The sequence below is a fragment of the Malus domestica genome, chromosome 04, assembly GCF_042453785.1.
Source record: "Malus domestica chromosome 04, GDT2T_hap1".
Taxonomy (NCBI): Eukaryota; Viridiplantae; Streptophyta; class Magnoliopsida; order Rosales; family Rosaceae; genus Malus; species Malus domestica.
Genome location: NC_091664.1, coordinates 2435151 through 2456611, shown reverse-complemented (window position 1 = coordinate 2456611; position 21461 = coordinate 2435151). Strand labels below are relative to the sequence as shown.

The 21461-nt window shown below is 41.9% G+C and overlaps 2 protein-coding genes across 5 annotated transcripts; one reads left to right on the top strand and one right to left on the bottom strand.

Annotated features, from left to right (window-relative positions):
- Positions 1-113: 113 nt before the first annotated feature.
- LOC103400609 (probable phosphoribosylformylglycinamidine synthase, chloroplastic/mitochondrial) lies at positions 114-13438 on the bottom strand. 4 transcript variants are annotated; one of them, XM_070820405.1, is made up of 4 exons: positions 13129-13438; positions 12968-13031; positions 8600-12825; positions 114-399 (listed from the first exon to the last, which is right to left on the bottom strand). In XM_070820405.1, the coding sequence occupies exons 2-3, from the start codon at positions 13010-13012 to the stop codon at positions 8629-8631; spliced, it is 4242 nt and encodes a 1413-aa protein (XP_070676506.1). In that variant the 5' UTR covers positions 13013-13031; positions 13129-13438; the 3' UTR covers positions 114-399; positions 8600-8628. The 4 variants fall into 4 exon arrangements, with proteins under 4 accessions (XP_070676506.1, XP_070676508.1, XP_070676509.1 ...); XM_070820407.1 differs by having other exon boundaries at positions 114-394; XM_070820408.1 differs by having other exon boundaries at positions 114-394; positions 13124-13425.
- Positions 13439-15157: 1719 nt separating this feature from the next.
- LOC103400691 (protein PUTATIVE RECOMBINATION INITIATION DEFECT 1) lies at positions 15158-21398 on the top strand. The gene is made up of 9 exons (XM_008339355.4): positions 15158-15700; positions 16352-16461; positions 16558-16733; positions 17336-17647; positions 18092-19058; positions 19163-19874; positions 19953-20230; positions 20313-20982; positions 21133-21398. Exons 1-9 carry the CDS (start codon positions 15212-15214, stop codon positions 21373-21375), a joined length of 3957 nt encoding a protein of 1318 aa, XP_008337577.1. The 5' UTR covers positions 15158-15211; the 3' UTR covers positions 21376-21398.
- The last annotated feature ends 63 nt before the right edge of the window (positions 21399-21461 follow it).

Genomic DNA, 21461 nt, shown 5'->3' with positions numbered 1-21461 from the left:
GTCCTAGCCTAGTGCACGGGTGTTGTTGTATCGATGTTGAATATGTATCATGAACATGTTGCAACGTTTTGTCAGCAACATCGACACAAATAATATCAATACCATATCGACAATTCGATCTTTAACCCACTGCAATTTATTTTGAACTAATCAGCATCAACGCAGTGCAGGGTGAGGATTAAGATTCGAGTTAAGATAGGCCAGGTTCAATCCCTTCCTGTGTACCGAAAATAAATACATACGAAACAAACACATGTTCTTCAGTGAGAATTCGATGCAAGTTGAAGCAAACTCGTAAACTTAAAGATGCAGCATACAAAATTGCAAGCAAACTCCGGTCTTCCTGCTGTCGCGGCTAATGCAACAGATTCCGATCCGTCATCATCGTCGTCATCTGTTCTGCCATAATGATAAGGAAAACAAAATTCATGTCAGCAACAAAAACTTAAAAGCACCCCACAGCACGCATGATTCAAATCCTCTTCAACAAACAGCTAAAGCTCTTGTTAACATTATAGAAAAAGAATTCATTCAAAGGCCAAATCGGATTAATGGTCCTTATGGTGATAGGGTATTTTTTCGGGAGATAGCCCTCGTAGGTTTAAATCCTAAGTTTTTTCACCAAATGGTCTATCTTCTGAATGTGCTCGCACTGCGAGGACCATTAATCCAATTTTGCCTAATTCAAATGATAACCCCAGATCCATCGAATATAGGTCAACAATTGCACACAATTAATGGGAGCCTGCATCATAACCCTAGTTTCCAAAAATTTCACAATGATAATGAATGTGTGGCCCGAGCACAGTGATAAATGAGCAAGGGTCGCTGTATCTCCATCGGCACCCGGATGCAGTGTTAAATGAGCAAGGGGGCCATAGAAACTTCTTTTCGAACGACTCCACTCAAAGTTGTTTGGGAGCATATGCTCCTATCAACTTTACACGGGACACACAAAAGAAGTACTTTGATCCTATTAGACGGAGGAGGGTGAAGAAGCTAGGACAGAAGGGTAGAGTTCAAGAGAGCAAAATGCGTTTAGGAACGTGGAATATAGGAACCTTAACGGGAAAATCTATGGAAGTAGTGGAAATTATGGTGAGGAGAAGGATAAATATTATGTGCCTACAAGAAACTAAGTGGGTTGGTAGTAAGGCAAAGGATCTAGAAAACTCAGGGTTTAAACTTTGGTATTCGGGCACAAATAGAACGAGAAACGGTGTTGGCATCATCGTGGACAAGACCTTGACACAAGATGTTGTAGATGTCAAGAGGGTAGGAGATAGAATCATGGCAATCAAGATTGTACTAGGACAAGAACTTATCAATGTGATTAGTGCGTACGCACCTCAAGTAGGGTTGGATAAGAGTTCGAAGGAGAAATTTTGGGAAGACCTTGGAGACTTGGTGCAAGGAATTGCTCAGACGGAGAAGTTATTTATAGGAGGAGATTTAAATGGACACGTGGGCAGGGAGACAGGCAACTATGGAGGTTTCCATGGTGGCCATGGTTTTGGGGAGAGAAACGAGGATGGGGAAGCTATCTTGGATTTTGCAATGGCATATGATCTCTTCTTAGCCAACACCTTCTTTAAGAAGAGAGAAGAACATGTGATCACCTACAAGAGTGGGTCGTCAAAAACACAAATAGATTTTCTCCTAATGAGGAAAGGAGATCGTATAACTTGTAAGGATTGCAAAGTTATACCAGGAGAGAGCGTGGCTAATCAACATCGCTTGTTGGTGATGGATGTACATATCAAAAGAGTGAGACAAAAGAACAAGACTTGGAAGTGCCCAAGGACTAGATGGTGGAATCTAAAAGAAGAAAAACAAGTCATTTTCAAAGAGAAAGTAATCACCCAGTGTGTGTGGGATAGAGAGAGGGAAACTAGCCAAATGTGGGATTCCATGACTAGTTGTATTCGAAAAGTAGCAAAAGAGGTATTAGGAGAGTCCAAAGGTTTTGCCCCACACCAAAAGGAATCTTGGTGGTGGAATGAGGAGGTACAAACAAAGGTGAAGGCTAAGAAGGAATGTTGTAAAGCCTTATACAAGGATAGGACCGATGAAAATGGTGAAAGGTATAGAAAAGCGAAGCAAGAAGCGAAGAAAGCTGTGAGAGAAGCTAAGTTAGCGGCTTATGACGATATGTATAAGCGACTAGATACCAAAGAAGGAGAGTTGGATATCTATAAATTAGCTAGAGCAAGGGAAAAGAAGACAAAGGACCTAAACCAAGTGAGGTGCATCAAGGATGAGGATGGAAAGGTTCTTGCTACAGAGAACGCGGTTAAAGACAGATGGAAAGGTTATTTTCATAATCTTTTCAATGAAGGACATGAAAGGAGTGCTTCTTTAGGGGAGTTGAGTAACTCAGAAGAGTGTAGAAACTACTCTTTTTATCGTAGAATCCGGAAGGAAGAAGTGGTTGTAGCTTTGAAGAAGATGAAGCATAGAAAAGCAGTAGGCCCAGACGATATACCAATCGAAATGTGGAAAGTTTTGGGAGAGACAGGTATAACATGGCTCACTGACCTTTTTAATAGGATTTTGAAAACGAAGAAGATGCCAAATGAGTGGCGAACGAGCACTTTGGTGCCTATCTACAAGAATAAGGGTGACGTACAAAATTGCATGAACTATAGGGGTATTAAGCTAATGAGTCATACAATGAAGCTCTGGGAGAGAGTCATTGAGCATAGATTGAGGCAAGAGACACGGGTTTCGGACAACCAATTCGGGTTCATGCCAGGGCGCTCAACCATGGAGGCAATCTATCTCTTACGAAGATTGATGGAAAGATATAGAGATGGGAAAAAGGATTTACACATGGTCTTTATAGATTTAGAAAAAGCGTATGATAGGGTCCCAAGAGACATTCTTTGGAGGATTTTAGAGAAGAAAGGAGTACGAGTAGCATATATCCAAGCTATAAAGGATATGTATGAAGGAGCAAAGACTGCCGTAAGAACTCATGAACGACAAACCGAAAGCTTTCCCATAACTGTAGGATTACATCAAGGCTCATCCTTAAGTCCTTACCTTTTTGCGTTGGTAATGGATGAGTTAACAGGACATATTCAAGATGATATTCCTTGGTGTATGCTTTTCGCAGACGATATAGTGTTGATAGATGAAACTCAGGAAGGGGTAAATGCAAAGCTTAACCTTTGGAGAGAAGTGTTGGAATCTAAAGGTCTTCGCCTAAGCCGATCAAAGACAGAATATATGGAGTGCAAGTTCAGTGCAAATGGAGGCCAAAACGAGTTAGGGGTGAGGATCGGAGATCAAGAAATACCAAAGAGCGACCGTTTTCGTTACCTAGGATCTATCTTGCAAAAGAACGGAGAATTAGATGGAGATCTCAACCATAAAATACAAGCTGGATGGATGAAGTGGAAGAGTGCATCCGACGTGTTGTGTGACCGCCGTATGCCACTGAAGCTCAAGGGAAAATTTTATAGGACGACAATAAGGCCAGCGATGCTGTATGGCACAGAATGTTGGGCGGTGAAGCATCAACACATACACAAAATGGGTGTAGCGGAGATGAGGATGCTTCGTTGAATGTGTGGGCACACGAGAAAGGATAAGATTAAGAATGAGGATATCCGGGGTAAAGTAGGAGTAGCCGAAATTGAAGGCAAGATGAGAGAAAATCGGTTACGGTGGTTTGGACATGTGCAACGAAGGCCTACTGACGCTCCGATTAGAAGATGCGACTATGGGACAGAGGTTCAGGGCCGAAGGGGTAAAGGAAGACCTAGGAAAACTTTGGAAGAGACTCTAAGAAAAGACTTAGAGTACTTGGATCTAACGAAGGACATGACACAGGACCGAGCACAATGGCGTTCTAAGATTCATATAGCCGATCCCACTCAGTGACTTGGATTTTCCAAGTCTCCAATCGAGAAGTTTTCCTCACTCGGGAAATTAAGGGAACACTACCCCAACCTACATGCTCCACTCAGAAAGCTTCAACATACAAGCTTCAACAAAAGAAAATTCAAAGAACTTAGCGAAGAAGGTTTTGGTGTATTTAACACAATACGTTGAAATGAAGGAAAACTTATTTATTGATATCCCCGATAAGCTACAAATGTGTACATATACATGAGTCAAAATAAACAAACAAGAGGGAGCCTTCACAAGGGTTGCTTAGGAGAAGTCTCAGCAGTCGGTAGAGCCCCAGAAAGAGAAGGCACCGGAGGGGGATCATTCGGAACCTCAGTACTGGACAGAACCCTAGAAGGAGGAGGCATCAGAGGTTGATTATTTGGAGCTTCATTACGCGGTACAGCCCCAGAAGACGAAGGCAATAAATGCCTTTGGAACAAACCCACAAATCTCTGATGATCAAGTAAAACCTGACCATCAGTTTCCTTCATCTGGTCAAGCTTCCTCTTCATGTTTGTAGCATAGTCATGTGCGAGCCGGTGCAACTGTTTATTCTCATGCTTGAGCCCTCTAATCTCCTGTTTGAGACTCATCACCTCAGCCGCCAATGATTCAACTTGGCGGGTTCGAGCAAATAGGCGTTGGGCCATATTAGACACAGAACCTGCACACTGAACACTGAGAGCCAGCGAATCCTTAACAGCTAACTCATCAGACCGTTTGGAAAGTAGTCTGTTATCTTTGGGAGTGAGAAGGTTCCTGGCCACCACCGCAGCAGTCATATCATTCTTCATCACAGAATCCCCAACAGTAAGAGGACCAGTAGGGGAGACGAAGGATGGGCGCCATATGTTGTCTGGAGAAGACGGGGCTGCCTCTTCAACAAGGTTCAAGTCAAAACGACGGTCGGAGGGGCCAGACATTTTCAAAGGTGTTGAAGAGAGAAGAGGTTGGACAAATCAAGATCTTAGAAGTGCAAGAATGGAGCTTCTACTGGTGGAGATTCAAGTGTGCTTTGGAACTTAATGCCAGCCCCTATAAAAATCTGCACTCGACGGATCTTCAGAAATCGAAGAGGCGCCTGCTCAGAAATCGAAGAGGCGTTTGCTTTCTCAAAAGCTGGGCTGCTTAGAGACCACGAGGGTTGATCTCAGAAATCGAAGAGGCGTTTGCTTTCTCAAAAGTTAGGCTGCTCAAAGACCACGAAGGCCGATCTCAGAAATCGAAGAGGCGCTCGCTTTCTCAAAAGTTGGGCTCCTCAGAGACCACGAGGGCCGATCTCAGAAATCGAAGAGGCACCTACTTTTCCAGCCTTGTCAGCACCTGTCACACGCACACTCAGCTTTGCGGAAATTATGGGCATTCTGTCGAAGACTTCTGAGGAAGTAGAAAACACATGAATCTTACTGTTGAATCACCCACTTCCCACACGCAACAATAGCTCATGGGTACCACAGATAACTTTGCCAAAGTTCTCTGCCAAAATTGAGCACGTAAAGCTTGCAGCTCCCACTACATCGCTCTGACCAAGAAAGGTAAAAGAATAGCAAAGAAACAGCACTAACAAAGTTTAGACCCATAAATTTTGAAGGTCTAGCTACCATATTATTACCCACAAGGGTAAAGGAACAGTACCACTGCTGGATAATTGGAAAGTCCCTGTGTGTCAATCTCTGTGCTTCGTGGCAAGGTAGACTAGCAAACATGCCCAACCTTTACTCACACTCGAGAAAACACTACCAATAAGATTGCTTGCTCCAAAATCGAAGAGGCACCGTCCTCCGAATCTCGAGAGCCAGACTCCCAACATGACTACTTTCTCAAAAATCGAAGAGAGGGTAAAGGAACAGTACCATTGCTGGATAATTCGAAAATCCCTGTGTGTCAACCTCTGTGCTTCGTGGCAAGGTAGACTAGCAAACATGCCCAACCTTTACTCACATTCGAGAAAACACTCCCAACAAGATTGCTTGCTCCAAAATCGAAGAGGCACTGCCCTCCGAATCTCGAGAGCCAGACTCCCAACATGATTACTTTCTCAAAAATCGAAGTGACTGCTCCCCGAATCTCGAGAGCCAGACCCCCATCATGATTGCTTTCTTAAAAATCGAAGATGCATCGTTCTCCGAATCAATCGAAGAGACGCTCGCTTTCTCAAAAGCTGGGCTGCTCAGAGACCACGAGGGCCGATCTCAGAAATCGAAGAGGCACCTTCTTTTCTAGCCTTGTCAGCACCTGTCACACGCACACTCAGCTTTGCAGAAATTATGGGCATTCTGTCGAAGACTTCTCGAGAGCCAGATACCACAGACCACTTTTTCAAAGTGCTCTGACAGAGTTAAAACATGTGAAGCTGGCAGCTCCCACTACCGTGCTATGACCAAGCAGGGTAAAGGAATAGCATTACTACTTGTTGTTAGGGAGACTCCTATATATGTCGACCTCCATCCCCAACGGACAGGCAGACCTGCAAAAATGTTCAACCCTTCCTCATATCTGAAAGGGCACTCCCAACGAAGCCTTTCGAAATATTCAGCTTTCTTTCCCCCCGATAATACCTTTGCAAACAAGCTATACTAGAGCAAGAATATCTCATATCATCAGGGTTAAAAGCAAGAGTATCCCATATCATGCTTTTTCCCTGTCTTTTCCTTTGGCCTTGTTGTTACCTGCAAGACAAGGAGAAAGAGAGCAATCAGTCAGCACTTGGAATCAAGCTTCCAGCCAGGAACTGACTGCCTGGAACCCCTTACCTGATTACTTACCTGGCATTGCTCTCGAGTACTCATCTTCAACATCTTATGTTTCCAGGGAAGATACCGCATCTGCTTGAGGAACAGATAGGGCAAGTGCGAAGGATATAAGGAAGCATGTGGAGACAAGCGTAACAGCACACGTGCCGATACATCCATTACTCTGTCAAAAGCAAAAGTATCCCATATCAGTAGGGTCGAACGTACTCTAGATTTGATGGACTTGTTTTGACCCTCAAATTCTTCAGTCGGCTCTGGAGGAAACCAGAAAACCCTCCAGCTCAGTTCAAGAATAAGCCTGTGGAAAGTTACTTCTTCAAAAGCAAAAGTATCCCATATCATCTCTTCTCATCTTTCTTCTCTTTATCCTTCATGCTGCTGCAAGATGGGGAGAAGGTGAACAATCAGCCGGAGCTCTGATTGCTTACCTTGTCTGTCACCTCTTTCAGCAGATCCCCTAGCTCGGCGACTTGGGAGACTCCTACTACATGGTTTGTATCGCGCTTGACCAAGCCTGAAACTACAAGTAAGCTTCAAGTGAAATTGATACATTACCTTGTGCATCTCCACCAGTTAAAGATACCACCCCTGGATGGAGGAAGAGTACTTCCAGAGAAGATGCCATATCTACCTATGAGACAGATAAGGCAAGTCAAGACGATACCACACTCCGATACTTAGAAGTTTCGTGATTACGAGATCATTCTCTCACAATATTTCCTAATGTCATTTGTACTAAATCATTCACTTGTACTCACTAAAGGAGAGCTTGAACCTATGTACTTGTGTAAACCCTTCACAATTAATGAGAACTCTTCTATTCCGTGGACGTAGCCAATCTGGGTGAACCACGTACATCTTGTGTTTGCTTTCCTATCTCTATTCATTTATATACTTATCCACACTAATGACCGGAGCAATCTAGCGAAGATCACAAAAAGCGACCGTTTTTGCTGCCTAGGATCTATCTTGCAAGAGAACGGAGAATTAGATGGAGATCTCAACCATAGAATACGACCTGGATGGATGAAGTGTAAGAGTGCATCCGGCGTGTTATGTGACCGTCGTAGGTCACTGAAGCTCAAGGGAAAATTTTATAGGACGACAATAAGGCCAACGATGTTGTATGGCACAGAATGTTGGACGGTGAAGCATCAACACGTACACAAAATGGGTGTAGCGGAGATGAGGATGCTTCGTGGGATGTGTGGGCACACGAGAAATGATAAGATTGGGCATGAGGATATCCGAGGTAAAGTAGGAGTAGCCGAAATTGAAGGAAAGATGAGAGAAAATCGGTTCCGGTGATTTGGACATGGGCAAAGAAGGCCGACTGACGCTCCGGTTCGAAGATGTGACTACGGGACAGAGGTTCAGGGCCGAAGGGGTAGAGGAAGACTTAGGAAAACTTTGGAAGAGACTCTAAGAAAAGACTTAGAGTACTTGGATCGAACGGAAGACATGACACAAAACCGAGCGCAATAGCGTTCTAGGATTCATATAGCCGACCCCACTTAGTGGGAAAAGGCTTTGTTGTTGTTGTTGTTGTTGTTGTCAGATGATTGAAGCTCAGTAACGTTTAAAAACTTATCCACGTATGATATCCATCAGATTCGCATTTTAATTGTCCAACTTATTTTATATACATACCACAGCAATCAAGCCTTATCCCACTAAGTGAGGTCGACTGTATGAAATTCTAGAATGCCACTACGCTCGGTTTTGCATGAGATGAAAAAGGGGAACTAACTCATTATCCCTCATATTTGTCGATTTCAATAATTAAACCATATAATATCGAGTCCAAAAAGCATATTAGACAGACATGAAAATCTAAATGCCTATTTCCACAGCCACTAAGCATACTCTAAAGAAAAACACAACTCTAATGTAACAGGCAGAAAAATAAAATAAAGCAGAACTCTAAAGAACACTGAAATACTTACCATTCTTGTACGTAAAGGAAGACTGTTTTTCAAGAACACCACTCTCTAGCATTCTGGAACATTCGCAACCAGGGACTAGGGCCTTTCTTTTCCACATCCCATTGCTTGGGATACCAAGGGAACTGCCACATTAAGAAGCAACGCTCTGGATGAGGCATCATGGCTAGATGCCTCCCATCTGGAGAACAAATTGCTGCAACCCCCAAGGGAGAGCCATTGACGTTGAAAGGGTAAAGTTCTGTCTCATTACCATCATCATCGCAATACCTTACTGGTGCCAACTTTGAGTGAAGCAAACGATCAAGAACACCGTCGTCGGGGAAATATGCTCTTCCTTCACCATGTGCAGCCCACACACCCAATGTACTGCCCTCCATTCCTTTAAACATTATAGCTGGCGAGTCCTTTATTGCCACACTGGTGAATCGGCATTCAAACCGTCCAGACTCGTTGTGAATGAACCTGGGCTGCGAAGGGTCCCCACCACCACCTAGCACACCACCAACTTGAGGACCCGGGACCCACCCCAAAAGGGCCATAAGCTGACACCCGTTGCAAACTCCAAGACTAAAAGTGTCTGGCCGCTTGTAAAACTCTTGAAATTGATTCAGAAGGGGCTGATTAAATCGAATCGATGCAGACCAACCTTTTGCAGAATCAAGCACATCAGCGTAGCTAAAACCTCCAACAAACGCAATTCCACGGAATTCATGCAACGAAATGGTTCCATTAAGAAGGTCTGACATTGTAACATCCCATGGTTCAAAACCAGAAGCATAAAATGCTGCCGACATTTCTCTGTCCCCATTGCTGCCTTCTTCTCGAATTATAGCCACTTTTGGTTTGCAAGCGACGGACATATACTTTTCATCTGTGAAAGAAGGAGTGAAAGACAAATCCCATGAAGGCTCATGCCTATCTTTCAACCCTTCTTTTTCTAGATCTACACAAGAAGCCAACCTTTGTAATTTTTCCAGCTGAAAACTAGTGTCCTCCCACAAGTCCCTTAGAAACGAAGTACTCTCATGCAAATGTGTAACCCCATCAACCTTTAACCCTACTGAGGGTGTGGCACTAACTTGACCAATAATCTCAGCCAAAATGCTGTTACTGCTCAGTTTTTCCAACACCAAATCCAAGTTATTCCGGCTTACCTCAATAACCAGACCAAGTTCTTCAGCAAAAAGCGTTTGGAATAGGCTCTTCCCACGTGAAGTCAAGTCCAAAGTAAGGCCACAATTCCCAGAAAATGCCATTTCAAGGGCACAGACCAGTAACCCACCATCACTAATATCATGACCAGCAGAGATCAATTCGTCAGAAAGAAGGTCCTGAACTCCCTCAAAAACTCGTTTTAGATAAGGAACATCCTCAATGTCAGGGCAATCATTACCAATTTGGTCAAAAACCTGAGCAAGAGCAGACCCACCTAACCTCCGCTTTCCCTTTGCCAAATCAATGTGAAGCAGCACGCCATCATCCTTAAGCTTTAAATCTGGGGTTACTGTTTTTGTTATGTCAGGACAAGTGCAATAAACACTCATTACAAGATTGCCAGGTGCCTTAACAACCTCGCCTGCAACATGGGCTGCCATGGAAAGACTGTCCTTCCCGCCATCAATTGCAATACCAAGTTCGATCATTGCCTCTGAAAGAGCTGTAGCAGCATCATACATAGCTGCTCCTTCCCCATCAAGCTTGGCTGCATACATCCAATTCCCGCTGGCTTTAACATCAGATAGAGAAGTGACCTTTGCCCAAACAAGATTTGTGAGTGCTTCTCCAACAGCCAATCTCGCCATTGCTTTTGGATCCAACAAACCTTTGATTGGCTGCTCCCCAATGGCACATGCACCTCCAGTCATGTCAGTAAAAGTCTGTGCTATTACTGCAACATCAGAGAGAGGAATTTGCAAGGGCCCAACAGTCTGCTGCTGTGCTACAAGACCTGTAACACACCTGTCCACTTTGGATGTCAAGAAGCGCTTTGAACAAACAGATGGAAGTCTCAACACCCTCTTAAGTGAATCCATCACTGTTATTCCAGGAGCAATATCAAGTGGTTCACGTGCATCAGTCGTCCTGTGGAATTCAAAACTTTTCTGTGGCATATCACCAAGTACTTTCTCAAGCTCCAAATCGACTGCAGGAGGAGGGGGAGGGATTCCACTAGATTCACATTTTTTAATAGCTAAGCTATCAATTAAAACAGCACGTCCCTCACCATTTATTGTTCCAATAACAGCCATAGAAACCCTTTCTCTTTCACATATTGATTGCAAGAGGTGGCGGCTTTCAGGCTTCACCAAGATTGCATCTTGCTCCTGGTATTCTGCACCCCATATCTCCAAGACAGACATTGTGTGATCACCAACTACAATTGCCCGGATATCAATCTGGCCACCCTTGGGGTATATAATTTCCTTAACAACATTGCAGTTTCCACCTGCCCCCTGATCATGAATGCTAATGATAGGGTTATTCTCCCCCATCTCAATACAGGCACGGACCACACGATAAAGTTTCTGTGCCATCTCTGCATCTCCACGCTGTACAGCATTAAAATCAAGCTCCGCATCATTCTGGCCACTAACCATGCTCGATGCTGCCCCACCCCCCATTCCAATACGATAAGCAGGGCCTCCAATTTTAACAACCAGCATACCAATGTCAGGCTCACCTTTTGTTATATGGGTGTGATCAATCTGCCCAATACCTCCACTAAACATGATTGGCTTCAACCATTCTCGCCTGTCTCCACTTGGAAGTCTCATTCCAAATGTTCTAGTGTAGCCCTGAATCAAGGGCTCACCAAATTTGTTCCCGTAGTCTGATGCACCATTGCTAGCATCTATAAGGATCTGCAGAGGTGGAGCCAAATTTGATGGATAAGCAAAAGACGGATCTTCCCAAGGTGCATAAGAGCCCTCCATATTGAGATTCCCAACACAATAACCAGCTGTAGATGCTACAACAAAAGACCCTCTTCCAGTCGCATGGGTATCCCTGATTCGACCTCCTGCGCCTGTCTCTGCACCAGGGTAAGGCGCTACAGCACATGGGAAATTATGGGTCTCAGCAGTAAATAAAATATCAAGGTCCCGAGTAGCTATGCTCAATGGACATGTTGAACCTGGCTGAACCGGTCGCATTTGCTTCACAAGAAACCCCTTGATTGCACTTGAGTTATCCTTGAAGCCAATTACAGAATTGTTTGGGTTTGCCTGCAACGTGCGCTTCACAATCTGCATCAGAGTTCTATCCATAGGCTGTCCATCTATAATAATTTTGCCAGTAAAAAACCAATGCCTACTATGCTCACTGTTGGATTGTGCAATATCAAACAGCTCAACTGTTGTTGGATTCCTCTGGATTTCGTCCTTGAATAGCCTAGTGTAGTACTGGAGATCTTGCTCATCAAATGCCAAACCCATTTCCTGATTTATCTCCTCCAATGCCTTCCGACCCCTCTCCATGACATTTACATGACGAACTTCATCCGGAACTACACTCGTTTCAAATGAAACTAGCTTATGGGCATACACACACTCAGTCATTCGATCATGAACCAGTGCAGCAAACTCATTAATCTGATGATCTTGAAGTGATCCCTTACTGAATAGCAAGTACCTCCTTGACCGTTCCAAACGAGTCACCTCTGTCAACCCACATGCTCGACAAATCGATACAGCATTAGAAGACCAGGCTGTTGTAAATGACAACCTAGGACCAACCTCAACAATAGCTGTACTAAGCCCTTCCTGCCTTTTCTTTTCAAGAAAGCTCTCAGTCCCCAAATTCTCGGGCTCATAAGTCTCCTGAAGAAGCCACTTCAAAACCAAAACCTTGTCGCTGGAAAGCGGCGAGTCAAGGCCAATGTTGAAGCACTGCTCAGTTTTCAAACCAACAATCTGATTCGTAATCTTCGTCTGAACCGTCTTGAGAAGCTCAGCTGTTGCACTCTCCTGAATGAGCGGGATGCGGAAAAAATGAATAACTTCAGCTGCAGGCTTCTCAACCAAGCTTGACTGCTCATCATCTACCAAGCTGCTCACACCACCAGAAACCACAGCTCTGGGCTTTTCTTGAGCACGACACCTCAAAGAAACACCTCTCCTATTACCAAAACTGGGAGCTGAACTTCGCCCGTGAAGCGAGCCCCAAAGCACCTGGCTTCTTCCTTTAACAGAGTTCCTCTGCAAAAAAAGGCTCTGCCTATTCGTGCCCTGCCAAATAAAACCAAACAACATACAACTTTCGATTTCGATCGACATTTTCTACCAAAATGCTACAGTTTATACCAAAATGCTACAATTTTTCATATCAATAATAAAAAAATTAAAAACAATGGTAACAATGAATACTTACTTGTAAGAACTCGGCGGCTGCGGCTGTTTCCCGAACACCGGCCATAACCTCAACCTTGAAGAAACTAAAAACAAACAAAAAAATAAAAAAATTAATTTCCAAAAAAACTGTATGCTTTACATTGAAACAAACACAGAAGCAGAGTAAAAAACCCACCTCACCTTCAATTCGATTACTAATCAGTCGGGTGAGGAAGTCGACAAGTATCCGACGAGCGAGAGAGAAGGCCGTTTGGTAATTACTGGACGGCCATGGCGGCAGCAGGTGAAGAAGTTTTGGCCGAGACCGAACGAAAAAAGCAGGGGAAGGTTTTTGGGAGAGATTGGAGGCGCGATGGAGATGGTGAGGGATTAAGTTAAGAGGCTAGGGAAGTTTTTGCAGTACCAATCCTCGAGACAGAACCTGATTCTACTCTACTTTTTGAAAAAATTGAAACCCTTTTATCATCCATTAGACCTGGATTTTGAGAATTTTTATTTCTTTTAATAAATCTAGGATATTCAATTAGAATTTTAAGATAGTTTATTAAAATCCTTAGAATCCGGGTGTATTCAATTAGAATTTTAAAGAAGTTTATAACATTCTAGGTATATTCGATTAGAATTAGAATTTAGAGAATTTGGAAAAGTTGAGGAAGTAGAGGGAATTTGAGAGATTTTATAGTGTATTGTATGCATCCATAAATCTCACATCTTCTTATGAGAGAGTGTATTCAATTAGTAATTTGAGAGATTTTAATGGATTTATAAATCCATGGATTTTTATGAAGTTTAACTAATTTGTAAATATTCCATGTAAAATTTTCATTCAATTCCCTCGAAATCTTATGGGAAAATGTGAGATTTGTGAATACTTAAAATACACTACAAAATCAATTCCTTCCAATTCCTCAATTTTTCCAAATTTTTTAAATTCTAATTCTAATTGAATACACCTGGAATGTTATAAATTTCTCTAAAATTCTAATTGAATACACCATTTCTAAGAATTTTAATAAACTATCTTAAAATCTTGATTGAATACACATTGAATTACAGAGAATCACTTAAAATCATGATTGAATATCCATGAATTCATTAAAAGAATTAAAATCCCTCAAAATCCTAATTGAATACACCTCCGAGATTTCGAGGAAATTAAATCAAAATTTTACATAAAATCTTTACAAATAAGTTAAACTTCGTAAAAATCTATGAATTTATAAATCTATTAAAATCTCTCAAATTCTCAATTGAATATATACCCTAAATGCTAGATTTGATACTTGGAAATAAATTAATGAGAAATAATTTTTTTTTTCTTTTCAATGTTTGGTAATGAATAGGAAAATAATGAAGTGTCATTTTTCAGGTATATAATGGGCATTTCAACGTATAAAAAAAAAAGGCAACAAAACAAACCGAGTTGGAGCTATGGTACTCATAGCGCTCGCAACCATCTTTTATCTTTTTACGAGATAACTTGAATTTGGTTCAAGCTCAATTCACCCTTTGAAGTTTGCCTTACAAACATTAAACTTTTTAATCCAATAATTAAATTAAAATGTCATGAAAAATCAAATCCAACATTTATATTGGTTAGGGAAAGGAATATCCAGGCTTTGGGAAACGCTACTCTAGGTTTGGTCGTCAAACTTGGATCGTGTCGTGGGAACTCGTTTCTAGGCCTAGATCTTTTGCTATCGTCAATGAATTTTCTAATAAATTTCTAGATTATTTTATTTGCAATCCAATTCATTTGAACTATTCAATCTTATGGAAGATTTTTAATTGACAAAAATATGACCAATTTTTTTATATGGTCCAATATCCTAGTGGATATGGTGTTGAGTTTCTATCCATACCTACGTCAACAAAAGACAAGTCAAAGGAAAGAGCGATGCTCGCACTAAAAAAGGGATTTGTCGCAGGTTAAAGAACCACATCTAGATCCAGCCACAAATCCCGAACTTTTTTGGCCGAAGTTGACCTGCCACAAGCGCATCCGCTAGACTCAGCCGACACTCTGCAATTAAAGATTTGAAACTCACCCATCCCAAAAATTAATGTAATAGCTGCAAACTTTTCCTCTCCCCTTAAGAATAGTAAATTTAAAATTAAAAAAAAACAATTGAGAAAAATAAAATGTGAAATTGTAGAAAATAAAGTAAAATATGAAATTAGAGCGGCCATTTTGCCATATTCCCACCCACTCCTCATTCCTCTGTTTTCTCTTGGCGCCAAAATTCAAACACTGTTCGCCAAAATGTACTTCGACGACTCACAGTCACAGCAGATTCAACACTACTACGATGAAGAAGAAGAAGATGAAGTTTCCAATTCAGCGGTGTCGTCGCCGCCGTCGCCGACTGCATGCTCGCAGGGCCACAGATCCACGCTCATCCTCCAAACCAAGCAAGGTGGCTCAATCTGCTTGCTCTGCTTCTCCAACCTCATCTCCAACCCCCAATCTCCCACCGTCCACGTGTCCTACGCCCTCTCTCAGCTCTCTCAGGCCATCTCCGACCCCCCTTTCCTCCGATCTCTCCTCACCTTCCACTCTCACTTCCTCGTCTCGCCTCTCGTTCACGCTCTCTCCTCCTTCGACGACGACCCCATCGCACGACAAGTCGTCCGTCTCGTTTCCGCTCTCTGCGATTTGGCCGGCGCCTCGCTTTCTGCTGACTTCGTCGCTAGGGTTTCCGATCGCCTCTCTTCCGGTTCCCTCGCCTGGAGTCGCCGTCAGGTTTATACGGTATTTCCATCGTCCGATCGATCAAATTATCTCTTTAGATTTTATAATTAACTCAAATGTACCTCTTTTAATGCTTTATTTACTGTTTGGTTGCTGAGAAAGTAAAGGAAAACTGTCCAATCCAACAGCATACAAAATTTATTCTGTTCGTTTGTTTTAGTGGGAACTTACAAATTACTTTCGAGATTTGGATAGAATTTTCGGTAATGCTAGAACTTTTCGGTTTTGTGAAATTGAACTCAATTAGATTTGTTAGATTCCAGAAATTTGCCTTATTTTTCCTTTGTTCTAAGTTACGACGGGAACTTTGAAGTACGAAGGAACTTTAGACTGAACCGTTACAAATGCACTACACGGACACTACAAATGAACTACTAAGCACGACAAAACTACCACTAAATCACTGCAAATGCACTACAAACAAAGACACTTAACCCAAATGTATTTCATTAATCCTAACAGATTAGTTAGTGTTTCTAATTCAAATGGGGGATTAGTTAGTGTTTCCTTGAAATATGACTAGTGGATTTATCTCTCATGTATTTTGGCTACTTGGTTTCCCTCGTTTATCATAGTTGAGTCCACAATGAGGTGCCTGGTAAATATAATGATATGCATCCATACACCATATGACTCACTCTTTAACTGCAGCTTCACTGCTTAGGGGTTCTGTTAAACTGCCAGCAGACTAATCCTTATGCTCACATTCGGGACAAATATGGCCTCATTACCAATCTCGTTGCAGGTCTTCAATTGCCAAGGTAACAAATATAGAAATCGGGAAGAGAGCATGTTCCCTTTTCTAACGCATTCACCACGTTATAACTCAATTTCTGAACTCTATTCTTTTAACACAGTGAAGAGATCCGGGGAGAAATCCTGTTTGTTCTATACAAAGTGTCTGTTCTGCAATACGCATCAGAGGATGGTGATGGAACTGATATTTTATTTGCCTTTTGCCCCAAGCTATTGCACTTGTCTCTGGAGGCCCTCATGAAAACCCAAAGTGATGATGTCCGCTTGAATTGTGTAGGTCTGTTTTCCACTCCTTTGCTACTTATCTTTCTGTTCCTTAAAAGTTGGGTCCATTGGCCCTTACAGAACCATAGTTCAGCAAGATATGAGTAGCATTTTAGTCAGCTCGTTTTACATTATCTGTCAATTTAGGTTTTCCTTTTAGGCACATAGGTATATGTAGACACCAAGCCTGGAAAGGTCCTCTCCAAGCTACACTACAGTTGTTTCTTATTGATCTCATTCCAAATCTTCACAACGAAGGTGAAGGTCCTTACAATTTTTCTCCTCAACAGTTCAATCTGTTGGTTCAAACGACTGTTGAACAGTTCTAGTTAATGAGTTCATCAATCTGTTTGTATCATGACAAGATTCTGTGCATGTTAAGTTTATTTAAAACAAACGATAGACATGTTACAGCTCTCAGAAACAGTACTTGACTTTAAAACTGACTCCCTGCAGCGGTAACAGGTATAAGTTATAAACCTTTCGGGTTATGTATGAATCTTTGGGGTATTCATCCTGATACAGCTTAGAATGTTTACTCTTTGCAGGCACATTGCCTCATTGGTATCAATCCTGTTTTCTCTCAACTAACTATTTTCCATATTACTTGTTCAGCACTCTTGACAGTGTTAACGCAGAGAGGGCTTTTTGGGACTGCATATGCACTTGATTCAAACAGCATGAATTCATCAGAAGGAGATAGCTTTGAGCAAGTAGCAGAACAAGGAAAAGATGTGAATCCAATGAATGTCTTATTTACTGAGGCCATCAAAGGCCCACTTCTTTCAACAGACAGCCAAGTCCAGATCAGCACTCTGGATTTACTATTTCATTACATGTCCTGGGAAGGCACTTCAGGCAAAGAACTCCAAGCCCTACTTGAAGAAAACATTGCAGATTATGTATTTGAGATACTGAGGTTGTCCGGTTAGTAAATTTTTTCATGCCAAATAAAACCATGACAACTGTCCTTAAAATGCTGAGCTTGTCAGCTTGTATGTTTTTCGGGATGTTAGAGTAGCCATTTGAGTATTGCCAACCATCAGGAAACCAGAAACTATCTTTTAAGGAAGGAGTCGGCAACCAGCATTGATCAAAAGTAATTACTGAATTTAAGAAGTTTTAAACTGTTCTCAGCGTAGGTAGCTCAAGCCTTTTATATGGTCTTATTTATTTATGAATATTATTCTGTCCAGCCCTTAGAAAGTCCAGTTTCTTGAACCCAAAGCATCTTAGTTTCTAAAAGTGCATTTTAAATATATTTAAAAATCGAGTGCTTCTTTGACAAACTGGTTTTCAGCTAATAAGCCTAGTTAAACTTCATTTCCTTAATAAAAATGAAAATAGCTTATAAGTGTTGTTGATGAACAGAATGCAAGGATCCACTGGTCAAATCATGTGTTCAGGTGCTTGATATTTTATCAAAAGCTGAGCAAGCTTTCAAACAGAGGCTTCTTGTCGGGTTTGCAACTTTAGTTCCAGTACTAAATTATGTGGCCGATGTTCCTTTCCATCCAGCTCAAAGTCAGACATTAAAGCTCATTTGGAACTGCATTTCTGATTGCCCCGGAATGGTATCCTCCTCTCATATAGCAGAGCTAGTACCTACTCTAACAAAGATGCTTAAAAAGCATTCTGATGGAGAGATGGGGATGGTTGAGGAAACATTTATATTGACCTGCTCAGTGCTTGTATCTATCATCAGAACTCCATCCGCTCATGCGAATTTGAATCTACAAACGTTGATTGAAGAAGCAATGCAACACACTGTTTTTTCTTGTCTAAGTACCTCTGAGAAGCATACATGTCAACTTTTGCATTCCTTGTTCCTGCTTAAGGAGGCTTATTATATGTACAGTCAGGAAGGAAATTCTACTGAATCTGCTAAAGTGGAAATACGACAATTTGTTGTGAATGTATGTACAAAACATTTGTTACCTTGGTTTGTAACCAACTTCAATGAAATGGATGAGGATACTGTCCTTGGAGTACTGGAAACATTTCATTTGATACTGCTTCAGGACTCCGATAACCAAGCAGCGGAACTTGCGAACAGCCTGGTTTCAAGCACATGGTTCAGTTTGTCATTTGGATGCCTTGGCTTATTTCCTACAGAAAACATGAAACAGAGGGTATATATTATGCTCAGTTCACTAGTAGATGTTCTTATGGGAAATGACGCGGGGCAACCCATTAGAGATGCGGCTTTATGTCTCCCATCTGATCCCATTGATTTGCTCTTTCTACTTGGGCAAAAGAACTCCCGTAATTTGGAATTATCTTCTTGCCAATCTGCCATCTTGTTGATTTTATACACCAGTTCCTTATATGATGAAAGGTAATTGAACTTTCGATTTCTAGTCTTATATTTTTATACGTTTGACGGTAAATTTAACAACTGCAACCTACTTTTCTTCACATCTTTAATACTCTGCTCCCCAGACTTGCAGATGATAAGTTGGTTTTAGCTTCTCTGGAGCAATATATTCTGGTCAACAGTAGTGATCTCCAAGGTCGGGCCACAGATCCAATCACAGTAATGAGGCTTGTGTATCTTTATGGTCTTTATAGAGGTCTTGCCAAGGTTAACTATCAAATCCCCCACAGTCCAGAAGCGGAAAGAATCCTGTTCGAGACGTTAAGTGAAACTGAATGGAATTTGCCTTCTTCAAGAATTCATCCAATATCATTGAAATGGCTGTTCCAAGAAGAGAAAATCAGCGGGCCATTGTCTTATCAGCTTCTGAAATTTTGTGGAAGGAATGTAGCAAATGATTCTGACATCATAGTCCATGGAAACAAAAGTCGTATGGTAAATGTTAATTCAATTGCAGAGTTAATTGCCGGAGGAGATAATCATGCAGCAATACTTTTGGTGTCCTTATTGACACAATTTCTCGAGAAAGGACACGAGCATGACATAATTTCTGTATTGAATCTAATGACATCTAGCATCGACATATTTCCAACTGTTTCAGACCAGTTATGCCTGCATGGTATCGGAAATGCTCTCCAGAATCTCTTTTGCGAATCAACTCATATGCAGTCACCACAGATGTCCAGAGCCGCCTTAGTTTTAATATGTAAAACTTTATGCTCTGTACACCATGGAACTCTTTCTGATGAAGAATCTTGGCTTGCAGTGACTATGAAGGTAACTAACTAAATTTTTCTGATACCTGTTGGGTTACCATAATAGGAATTAAATCCGACAGTTTGTCTTCTTTCGTAGTTAATAAATATCGTCACTCCAAGAGCTCCAGACGCGTGGAATCATGAATGTCTCTTAGTAATAGGCATCCTTGCCTTAGTTTTGCACCATTCTTCCAACGAAGTGCTCCTGGCACCTTCAAAAGCCATAGTTCTCAGTACTTCTCTGGTCTGTGCAATCAATAGCATAATTCATGCAGCGTGTCTAAAGGGACCGGCATTGGCTGACCATGATGAGGAGACGAGCTCTGGAGAAGTTTTAATCTTTGTGCTTCTACTAAATTACTTCTCTTTAAGAAGGTCAGTTCCTACTACTAAATTCAACCATAGAATTGCATTTTTCTTTCGAAACTAACTTTTCTTTTTTCTTGATTTCCTCCAGTTTGCACACTGTTTTACCTGGCATTGTGGACTGGAAACATTTCTTTGATCCTCCAGATAGGGTGCGGCCGATTTCCTTTATCGGAATCTACTGCTACGACCTCTGCAGACTATTGCATTTTGGATCTGGTTCGGTCAAACTTGTTTCTTCATACTGCCTGTTGGAGTTGTTTAACAGATTGTCCGATCAGCAGAACAGAACAGGGAAGGAGATTATATGCACCATGAAGCACCAAATGTCTATAACGGCTGTCCTCGAAGGCCTTATTTTCTACACTGACCTCAGAGTGGCTATGAACTGTGGCCTCTGCCTATCAATGATCTTGAAGTGGGAATCAGCGGGAATGCAAGGGACAAGTGCGAGTACAAAGAATAACTGGAGCAGGATGATCGTGGAAGAGCTGGCAATGTCGTTAGCCGTCCCGAGCTTAGCATCAAAATCGTTCATTAATCTTCACAAGCCTGCAATTTATGTCGCAGTCACATTGCTAAGACGGCAGAAGGTTCCTGAGTGGATGAGGTCTGTATTTGACGATTCTTGCATATCTGCAGTAATTCAAAACCTCGAAGCTCATAATCTGAGCACAGAGATTGTACTTTTATTTCGAGCTTTACTGAACTCTGAGTTCCTTAAGACGGAACAAATTGCTAGCGTGAATCAGTTGCTCCAGGTGACCATTCCTTTCTCTCCTCATGCATTTTTCGAGTCATTATACTTCTTTCCAGTTGGTTTAGAATGAACACGAAACAAGATGAAACTTCGAACAGCAGCCCGAAATGCTGTGGAAAGAGAGTTAATGCAGTTATTTGGTACATTGCAGGTGTGCAGAAAACAAAAGTACAGCGGCAACAGCCGAGGCGAAAGTGGAGAAGAGGGTAAAAAGAAGGCGAAGGCGGCGACCGTCCTGGACGACATGGGAGAAGTTTGTGAGTTTCTCATCGACTTGATGGCGTCCGAGTCGACTCTAGATAGGGATCCAGGAGGATTACAGGTTGGGGATAAGAGATTGTTGGAAGAAATAGAGCTTTTCTTTAAAACTCAAACAGAAACGAACGGAAGCTAAGAAAATTATTTCGGTACTGAATCCATCTTGGCGAAAATGGTGAGCTTCAGCTCAGGGCTACCTTGTAGGGCTCTCAACGATCTAAC